The 10,821-nt window shown below is 44.9% G+C and overlaps 1 protein-coding gene across 1 annotated transcript in view; it reads right to left on the bottom strand.

The window, feature by feature from the left end:
- Positions 1-348: 348 nt before the first annotated feature.
- Positions 349-10,821, bottom strand: part of Ticrr (TOPBP1 interacting checkpoint and replication regulator) — a 41,837-nt gene continuing 31,364 nt past the window's right edge. Inside the window, exons 16-22 of the mRNA XM_021198506.2 lie at positions 9,305-9,395; positions 7,816-7,874; positions 6,771-6,902; positions 5,320-5,477; positions 1,380-3,507; positions 1,139-1,264; positions 349-506 (exon numbers count right to left, since the gene is read on the bottom strand). Coding sequence (XP_021054165.1) covers positions 397-506; positions 1,139-1,264; positions 1,380-3,507; positions 5,320-5,477; positions 6,771-6,902; positions 7,816-7,874; positions 9,305-9,395 — 2,804 coding nt within the window. The 3' untranslated portion in view covers positions 349-396. The remainder of the gene's footprint in view (positions 507-1,138; positions 1,265-1,379; positions 3,508-5,319; positions 5,478-6,770; positions 6,903-7,815; positions 7,875-9,304; positions 9,396-10,821) is intronic.

Below are 10,821 nucleotides of genomic sequence, written 5' to 3'. Positions count from 1 at the left end.
AGAAGGGTCAGGGCCTGGCCTCATATGAAGACCACGAGAGGGATTTTCAGACCATGAGGAAAAAGGCTTAAGGTCTTTAATGTCCTTTGTTGTTTTTGAGCCAAGGTCTCCCATAGCCCAGGTTGTCCTTGTACATGCGATGTAGTCAGAATCTTCTGATGCTCCATCTCCCAAGTGCGAGGACTAAAGGCTTACTACCATACCCTGCCCTGCATAGGCTCCACAGGGACTGTGCTGCTGTCATCTTTACTTGTGAACTTCCTCAGTCCCGTGAAGTCCTGGCCACTCTTGTTCTGGGCACATTGCTGGATTGATGGCACGAGTCTGGCATTGTTACTATACCCAGGCTCACAGCATTCCTCATTTTGAGTCCTCCAGCGCAATGATCAACCAGGGCTAGCTAATAAGCTTCTTTCTCGTGTAGGTTCTGAAAGGTCGTTTCCGGGAGAAGGTGTGGCTGAAAGGAGACTCTTCGGCAGTGGAGGGGAACACATCCACATCCTCATCTAGGAAAAAGCAGACTCAGTGAGGCCTAAGGAAAGACACCACGACCACAGAGGGTCACACAAGAGTGGACTCAGTGTCACCTACACTCTTAAGGGTTACATGCTGGCAGTGACAAGCAACTGAAAATTGCTTATGTGTCCACACAGAAGGTTTTCTTTTGGGTCTCAGATGAGTGGGGTTTGTTACTCTGTGTGGCTAAAATGATTTTGTGATAAGAGAGCCACCCAAGTCCCTCGCCTTAAATGTTTCTAACCTAGTGTCATGAGCAGCCAGATCTTGTGGTTTATGGAAGGGCCAGAAGATGGAGAAGCCTAGAGGCTGATGGCAGAACCTTTGTGATGAACATGGGTGTAAGCCTGCTGTGAGGAAGTAAGTGCCTGGCTCTGATTATCCACTTGCTGCCCCAGACCACAGCCCAGCAGTGTCATGGCATGCCCACTACTTCCATCATCTGAATTAGTTAGGTGAGATTTTGCAGGTTTCTCTTCAGGTGCCCTAAGTTCTACCATGAAGCCTCTTTAGGAAGAGCACACGACACTGCAGGGTCAAAAACATCTTCCCACATTCTGTACTCAAGAGAATTCTGCAAGTCACCTACAGGAGAGCTCAGCCCTGGGAGCAGGCAGATTACCTCTGGTGTCCTTGCTATGAGAGGAGGGTGTTCTTCCTTGGAACAGCAGTGGAGACTGGGTCAGGGCCTGCAGACCACTGGCAGAGAGGCAGCTTCGAACCATGCAGCCAGAGGGTGGGGTGGAGCCTAAGAAGATGCCACGAGGTTTAAGTGTAGTCCCACAAGACTCCAGGCCACCCAGAGCTCCAAACACCTCACCCGATAAAAAACGATACCATGTTGATTTGAAAAATAAACTCACCAGAAACAAACACCTCGTCGTCCCCTACTGAGGGGAGTGGTAGCGCACTCCAGCGTGGAGAGCGCTCTTTATGCTTGCTAGCTTGCGGATCCTCACTCAGGGAATCACAGACCCTTTTGACTTTGTATTCAGATTCTTCCTTGGCAGACAGGAATCTCTTTCTGCCTAGTCCAAACTGTCCCCAGGAGGTTTCCTCAGTCACAGAGACACGGTCTTTGGGAGGTGACTGGTCTGGCAACTGGCACACCCCCTCTAGTTCAAACTCCTCCGAGATGAGAACCTTAGAGAGGTCTTGTTCAAGGCTTCGCTCCTTTTCCTCAGGTTCAGGCTCAGGCTCAAGCAGTGACAAGGACCCAGGAAGGTCCATACTAGCCTCACCTCTCCCAGCAGAGGGTCCAGCACTGCAGTCCACTGCCCTCTTCCTGCGGGGCCAGTCTTTGATAATTTCTGGAGTGGTCTTCCCACTTTGCTTAGGGGATGGTGTCCAAGAAACCCCAGCATCTGCTTGAAATGGAGAGGGAGTGCTGGGGGGGCAGCGAGAGGGAGTACAAGATTGGCAGATGAAGGTTTGACCTCCATTCTTGCCAGGTGTGCTGTGTGAGGGGCGGAGACAAGGGGGTGACAAGTACGTGTGCTCAGTTCTACCAGAGGACTTACTGGCCTTGGGCATACAGAGAGCAAGGAGGGCACCCTCCTCTCCCAGGGGGGTTTCCTTTCCTAGGGCCTCAGCTTCCAAAAGAACTCCAGGGTCTATTTTTTTAATCCGAAGCTTGGGAAGGCCAGAAGCTTGCATCTCCAGCTCAACTTCGTAGGTCTGAGGGCTGCCGGTGGCCTCAGAAGCTCGTGGACTCCCCTGCTGAGCAGCACCTTGCCTCTGCTTTCCTTCTGCTATGCAGCACAGGGGGTAGGACAACAGCTCAGAGGAGCTAGACACAGAGGAGGGAGCAGGTACAAGAATCCCAGGGTCAGACACAGAGGGAAGCTCGTCCACAATGGTGCTCTCTGGTTCCTCACCTTCTCCTCCTGGCAAGATGCCACTTCTTACCTCTTGGCTTTTAAGCCTGTGGAGTTGGGCTTCATCAATCAGAGGCGGGCAGTTTGTGTCACTTGCAGTGAGCACAGGAGAGGACACATGACAGTCACTTCTGAAACCAGTGCCCAGGTAACTCTGTCCTTCAGAAAACTGAGACTGCTCCTCTCTAGAGCCTGTGACAACTCCTGGGCTGGTGGCTGTGCTAAGCACGGGAGCAGCAGAGGGTCCAGGCTGGCACTTGAGGAAGTCCTGAGGACAGGACTTCTTTCTACATGGTCTCCGAAGCTTGGATGGTGGAGAAGGTGGTATGGGGCAGATCATTCTCTGTGGGGTTCTAGGAGGAGTTGAAGGAACAGAACAAGGGACAGATGTAGTTACACTGGGTGATGTCTGGTGTTCTTTCCAAGTCAATTCTCCAGGAGGAGGGGAGGCTGACAAAGAGTTCCTAGGTTGATGTGGGGAGACATCACATCCAGGAGAAGTAAAATGTTCCTTTGGAGAAGGAGGTGAAGTGCTTGTGTGTGCTAGTTTCTTTGGGATTTTGAGAGCTTTCTCCTCCAGTCTCTGTGGAGGTTCTTGTGCCTGAGAGGCCCTGGGGAGAGGGAGCTCCTGGTGCTCCTGATGCTTAGATGTGCCAGCAAGGACTGTACGTGGGGGGGTTCTGAAGGAGTATCTTATAGGGGTTAGACACTGACTCCTGGCCTGGCCAGCCACAGGAGGTGGGGATGCTGGATAATAAGGACCTTCTGGACTGGAACTCACTGAGTGTGGCCACGCGCAGAATGACGAGCACTGAGGTGGCTGGACGTCAGACTCTCTAGGTGTGCCGGGTAGCCTTGTGAGGGGAGGAGAGGTCTCTTTTGCTGGGGAGACACTCTTTTGAGAAGTGACTTTTGATGCAAATGCTGAGTTGTAACCGTGTGAGGAGGGGGATTTTATGGTTGCTTCAGAAATGGCCCCTTCAGCTGATGTCATTTCTGTAGGGGAGTTTTGTAGTCTTTCTGGAGTGTACAGTAAGGTTTGTGCTGTACGAGGGAATCTTCTTGGTGTAGTTTTAGAAAACCTTGGAGATTTTTGGTTACTCTTTTTGGGAGTCTGAAAAGAAAAAAATGCTTATTTCAGAGTTTGAATATTATAATCCATATTCTCTAAAGATTGTCTTAGTAAAGTCTAAGACCATTAGAAAACTAAACAGGAGATTTAAAGTCATCTAAAAGAATGATCTTAAGTTGGAAACTAGAATAGTGACCTGTTCCCTCTCCCAAATATACTTGGATTTTACTGGCATACTTTTCCTAGGATCAAAAAGGGTGACAGTGGGAGGGTGGAGAGGGAAGAGCAGAATATACATAGGCATAATAATAATAATAATAATAATAATAATCAAAAAGGGTGACAGTGGGAGGGTGGAGAGGGAAGAGCAGAATATACATAGGCATAATAATAATAATAATAATAATAATAATAACAACAACAACAACAACAACTTAGAAAGGCCACTCTCAAACCAAAAATTCCCTTCCTTTTTATTAACATTGTAGCTAAAAACTCAACAAAATGGGGACGTCAGATACCTATCTTTTTATAACACTACTAGACTGTCTCAAGGGGAGCACAATCTAACAGGTTTTTGTGTTCAGTGAGGCATAGCACACAGGAGCACAAAGGAGGCTGTGAACCCAACTGCGAGACAAGGAAAACTGAATTATGAATCAGGCGGTAAGGAATGGATGCCTGGGGCCAGCAGGATAGCTCAGTAGGCAAAGGGGCTTCCCATGTAAGACTGGCAACTTAAGTTTGATCCCTGGATCCCTCATAGAGGTAGGAACAAAAAACTAACTCCACAGAGCTCCCCTATGGCCTTCACACATGTGCTGTGACATATGCATATCACTACACACACACACACACACACACACACACACACACACACACACACACACAGAGAATTAATAAGTACTAATAGAAAAAAAAGGGCATCTGCAAGGGAAGGAAGAGAAGGAAAGTGGGGCAGAGGGGACCTTATCAAGTGGGGAAGGCTCAGGCCAGCATATGGGCATGGTGGAGCCTTGAGAACATGGGAGACTGTCTGCCCTATGGAGAATGGCCTTGGTCATATAGCTCTGTGGCATCCTCTAACAATAAAGCAGTTTCAATGCTTTTCAAACCAAGATGATCATTTCGGACACAAGGGTTCTGCTTTAGGAAAACTCAGGGAACTTTGCTTTAGCAAGGACAGATGGCAAATGGACCTTTCAGAAAGACCAGTTTAATCCAAATTAAGAATGGCTGATAAAATATTCCAGGTAGAACTGAGGGGGCCAGGGACTATGGGGATAGAGTAGAGTTTGGTAAGCACAAAAGTCTGTAGATGAGGCAGGAATTAACTCGGTGGCTTTGTCCTGAAAGAGACATAAAGAGCAACCGCCAGGTTTTAAACAGTGACAGGCAGTCAAATGGGACCGGATGAAAGAAGGTACAAACTTGAAGAGCCTCTACAGTGATCACACACATGGTAGATGCAGCCAAAGAAGTCAATAACACCCTATCTTCTCCTTTCTGCCTTGACCTCAGCTAAGCCTGCTGCTTTAGGCTCCTGTGTTCCCAGTAATGACTCATCTGGCTTAAACAAGCCACCCAGATTCTTTTGGTTTCTTGTCTTCAGGGTCTCTCTGTGTAGCTGGCTGTCATGGAACTCACTCTGTAGACCAGGCTGGGCTCACACTCAGAGCTCTGCCTGCCTCTGCCTCAAGTGCTAGGATTAAAGGTGTGCCCCATGCTGCCGTACCCCTGACCTTTTCTTCTCTACAGACCCCCGGTTTTCATTTCTACTCAACAGTTGCTTCGTTAGCCATGTTTCTATGTTCCCCAAGACTGCACCATTTTAAACATTAAATATTTTTATACCTCGTAAGCTGTAGATATCTCAGAATCCAACATGCTTCTTAAGGATCTCTTAACCCGGGCTGAACCCTTCTCAGAGGAGCTGGGAATCTCAGACAATGCCCCAAAAAGAAGGGTTTTAGGAGACTGAAAACTTTGAACTGGAAAATTCTCTCCTTGGTCTGAAAGTCAAAAACAACATTTAATTCTTCCTCAAGACTTGCCCTCCCGATATACTTTTTTTCTGGGGGGTGGGGACAGAGGATGGGACAGGGTCTCTCTCTCCCGTTTTAAAGATTTTTTTTTTTTTTTTAATGTATGAGTACACCATTGCTCTCTTCAAACACACCAGAAGAGGGCAGCAGATCCCATTACAGATGGCTGTGAGCCACCGTGTGGTTGCGGGGAATTAAATTCAGGACCTCTGGAAGAGCAGTCGGTGCTTTTGGTGCTGAGCCATCTCTCCAGCCCAAGGTCTCTTTCTATAGCCCTGGCTGTCCTAGAATTCACTCTGTAGACCAGGCTGGCCTCAACTTTGCAGAGATCCACCTGCCTCTGCCTTCCCAGTGCTGGGATTAAAGCCAAGCACCACAATGCCCAGCATTCCCAACATTATTAAAACAAGAAAGAGAATGTTTTAGAGCAGTTGGAGTGGAAAATCCCAACTGATGATGTGCAAAACTACAACTGCTGCCTTCCTGAACTAAAAAAAGAACCCCCCACCCCCCGAGACAGGGTTTCTCTGTGTAGCCCTGGCTGTCCTGGAAGTCACTCTGTAGACCAGGCTGTCCTCGAACTCAGAAATCAGCCTGCCTCTGCCTCCCGAGTGCTGGGATTAAAGGCGTGCGCCACCACTGCCCGGCAAAGAAAAAAAAATTTAAAGATCTTATTTTTTTTATTTTATTATGTGTTTTGCCTATATAATCGGCATGCATGCACCACATACATGCAGTGCCCGAGGAAGCCAGAAGAGTACTGGATCCCCTAGAACTAGAGCTACAGAGGGTGGTTAGCCATATGCAGGCGCTGAGAATTCAATCTCAGTCCTCTGTAAAAGCAGCCAACGTTCTTAATTACTAAGCCACCTTTCTAGGCCCTGTCTTCTTGGATTTTATTCTTATTTTAGGAAATGTAGGCAACTGAAGTAACTGATTTTAGGATAAATATACTCTATTTTTTAGTATAAATGTAAAAACTTATCTATTAGTCAATTTAATCACAAATAAAAGAATGAAGAATAAATATACAAACTGCTCTACCCACTCACTTGGGACATGTGTGGGAGTGGGCTATCTAGAAAGCAATGTGGATGACCAGCTGTAGGAGTCCCAGGGAGGAATGGTTATAGGCCAGGGGCTGTTACCTAGTATCACCTTGATTATTGACTGCTAATGGGGAAATATCAAATTGTATGCTTCTTTTCCCCCAAATATTCCAAGTCAACATACCCATGCTTGACACCCAGGCCTTGTCACCTGACTTCTGCTGGAATGAGTCGATTCTTTGCACACTTCGAGACTTTGGCTGGGATACAGAATAGAAGGAGCCAGAGTTTGTTCTGTTAAATGACAGCTGCTTGATTCGAGGACTTCTTCTCAAACTCATTTCTGTAAAACCAGAAGCAGACCTGGTAAACAGGAGGACCTTCAGACTCAGCATCTTTCCATGGTATCTAAGCAGGCATCATTCCGTGACACTGGATCCAACAGTGGCTTTGAGAGGCATCTGAAGCGTTTCTGAACAATCTACAAGGGACTGATACACAGTCCCACAGAGATATTAAGAGACCACAACCCATGAGCTTGGTTGTTCTACAAGTTTCATAAACTGCCACCTCTAAGCATGACAGAAAGAACAAAAAAGTACAAAGAGTGTGACATCCATACAAAACAAAACAGAAAACTAGGATTGTTTGTTTGCTATTTTGGGAGGTTCTCTCTCCTCTCTACCTATGCTTACCCTGAAACTCTCTATGTAGACCAGGCTTCCTGAGACGCACAGAGATGCCTCTGCCTCTGCCTTCCACGCGCTGGAGTTGGGATTAAGGGCAAGTGCCACCATGCCCAGCTCATCTAGGTTTTCTATATGTACATTACGTATATTTAGTCTAAGACGAATACATGGTAAAATGTGAAAAGTGTTTTTGAGTACTGAGATTATCAAGCCATTAAAAAATATTTTTCTAGATTCTAATTTTTCTGTCAAAAACATGAGATAAACAATTTAAGAGAGTTTTTAAAAAAAAAAAAACAAAACAAAAAACTGTCCTTAATGAGACACATTTTAAAATAAGTCATAGCACTTTGTATAACATGGAAGTTGAATCTTGACACTAAGCCCTATTTCTATTGTGTAAAAGTATTTCTTCTATAGAAATTCAGTACATTTTCTGTACAGCAACATTTATGTATGTGTATGCTTGATCAATTTCTGTAAATCATTTGAGAATATGCTGAGGGACAAACACAGAAACGCTTTTTGAGAAACTAGATATAGAACACAGCAAAAGGATGCACTCACCACCCTCTTTTTCAGGAGACTCTTCGACTACATGAATATCAGGACCAGGATCAGAAGACCTTGAAGAGCAACCAACAGAGTCAACGCACTCATGGCTCACACATTAAAGACAAGGCTGGGCAGGCTTGCTCAGGAGTAATGTACTTGTGCCAAGACCAACAACCTGAGTTGTTGTATCTCCAGGACACACATGGTGGACGGACAGAACCAACTCTAAAAACTATCCTCAACCTCCACATGCACTGTTATGCAAACACACACACATACACACACACACAATTAAGATATAAAAAGCAACACCAAAACATATTAAAGATAGAAAATAACTAACAGATTACGAAAGTGTCCCTGTTTGACAGTATTGTCACTTTTGTGTGTGAGAGATGGACACTGCACAAGCTCAGAGTCTACACCATCACCAAGCTTTGCGCCAAATATACAGAATTATGGAAAATGAGATGGTAAGAATTTGTTAAGATTAAAAAAAGTGCTTGCATGTGTGCATGTGTGTGTGTATACATGTGTGCAGGTGCACACAGAGACCAGAGATGCTGGATCCCCTGGAGCTAGAATTACAGGCTGGTGTGAATTACTCTACATGGGTGCTGGGTGCGAGGAACTGAACTCAGATCCTCTGTACCAGACTATGCTCTTAATCACCCTAGAATGTTTTCACTGTAGGAAGTATATTGACAATAGAAAAATTAGCTTAAAAATAGAAGGTTCTTTTTTTGTCCATTATTGCATTAAAAAAAAGTACAGCTAAGCATTGCACAGTCCCAGCAGTAATGTTTACATTTCTGCCAAACAGCTGCAGTGTCTGTCAGCTTGTCAAGGACTTCCAACTCATTGCTCTCACTTCTCACAATTATCCTGTCTGTAAAATCTGTACATGTCCAGGTGGATGGGTGACAGTATATAGGATGTGTGCTTTTTTCCCTATTCGTACTGAGATGTGGAAAGAAAGGCAATCCAACTGGGACTTGAAGAAGAAAGGTCAGTGAGCTCCCTGGGTTTTTTCTTTTGCTGCTTATATCTTATATTGGGTGCTAGAGAAGCTGACACCACAGATACCAAAGGTTAAGACAAAACTGACTCTGGTGAGAGAGGGCTTTTTATTGAAAAGGAACAGAAATTACCCTAGTCCAACTAGTGACTTCAGAAAAACAAACCATATTTGTAGCTCTATCAAAGGTAAGCTGGATCTCCAGTCTTGCCTGGCAGGAAAAAGGACTCACCTTTTCTATCAACAGGAAAATGCAGAAGATCTATTTAATAAAATACTACTAATAAAAAGAAGTGGATTGATATAGGCAACATGCATAAGTCTTAAAATTATGCCTAATGAAAGAATGGAATAGTGTATAAATGATATAAGCAACAGGGTTAAGAATTAGCCAAGAAATTCAAGAGAAGGCACAGAGATGTCTGTGAGATGGTGCTGCATCAGCCTGGGAGTATGAGGGATCCGGATAGGGCTGTCACTCACCTGCCCTTGATTTGTCTATGGAGCAGCCTCCTGGAGATTTGCTTGTGGACGGGGGTCTCAGCCACACTCTTAGTCAGCAGTTTGCGATAACCTAAGATGCAAAACCAGTGTTGACTATAAAATCTCACTTAACCTTCTCAAGCAGCAGCAAGGAAAAGGGTGCAATCTGAACTTATATGAGGCTTATTAACCTAGCGAGAGGATGCTAAACTCTCAGCTAGATTCAAAGCCTTCAGGGCTCAACAAAACACACAGTTCATCAGCCTGATTAAAAATGACAAAAGCCTGCCTGCTGAATGTCTTAGAGGTGGATCTCTGAGTTTGAGGAGAGCCTGGTCTGCATCGCAAGCTCCAGGCCAGGCTGACCAAGTCTATGCAGTGAGACCCTAGCTCAAAAGACATAAGCCAATGTAAAAAATTTTAAAATTCCTGTGGGATAGCTTCTGCCATTGGATCAGTTTCAGCACTCTCAAACGGCAATGGCTTTGTTCCACAGCATCTATCAGTAGATTGATTGTTAATTTTTAAGTGTTTATGTGCAGGTGAGTACCATTCCTGGTGGTGTCCAGAGGCATCAGATCTCCCAGGAGCTGGTGTAAAAGATGGTAGTAAGTCACCCAACATGAGTACAGTTTCTTTGGAAAAGCAGGAAGTGCTCTAAATCACTGAGCTATTCCTCTAGCCCTCTATCAGTAGATTTACAGGGTCAGGTGTAGCCTTTTCTAACCCTTTTTGAACCCAGACATCTATGATTGCTGGTACACAATGATAAAAGACAGAAATGTCAGTGTTACACATAACAGGGAATGTTTTACCAAAAAGTAGGTTGGAAAAAACTACAAGCGGATAGCTACATATCTCAATCAGCAAATGTCAATAATCTCTGTGGGACTGAAGAATCCAGTCATCACAGTGACTACATTGTTATTTGTCAATAGCCACTTCGTAACAAAAGCCAAAAGGGTGCAAACAATAAAGGATGTTCATTTTCTGTTAACTTCCCATTAACAGGGGAAAAAAAAAAAAGAACTTGGCAGAAACCATTCCTAAAGTAGCATAGACCCTGAAATTACAGAAATGTTTTAACAACTTGTCTAAATATGTTCAATGAGCTTATAAACCCATAGAGAAGGCCATATGGATGCCTAAAAAAACCTGAATAATGACAACATCAACAGACATGCTAACATAGAAGGGGAAATCTCACAGCCCTAGACAAGGCCTAGACAAAGAACGACTGGCAACTAATGACTGCTGAGAGAGAGAATTAATTAAGTCTCCGCCAGGGAGTTGCCCAGATTTGGTTATCTAATACAAGGTGTTCAGCCCCTAAACTCATATACACACAAGCAACACTAAACAGACTCATCAAGTTGTATTTATATATTTAATGTGCATATATATATATATACACACATGTATGTAACAATAACTAAAGAAAAGGAGATCATGCTGGGCGTGGTGGCACACACCTTTAATCCCAGTACCCGGGAGGCAGAGGCAGGTGGATTTCTGAG

This window comes from Mus pahari, chromosome 1, assembly GCF_900095145.1.
Source record: "Mus pahari chromosome 1, PAHARI_EIJ_v1.1, whole genome shotgun sequence".
NCBI classification, from domain to species: Eukaryota; Metazoa; Chordata; class Mammalia; order Rodentia; family Muridae; genus Mus; species Mus pahari.
Note: the sequence above shows the minus strand (reverse complement) of the source record. Positions and strands in the feature narration are given on the sequence as shown.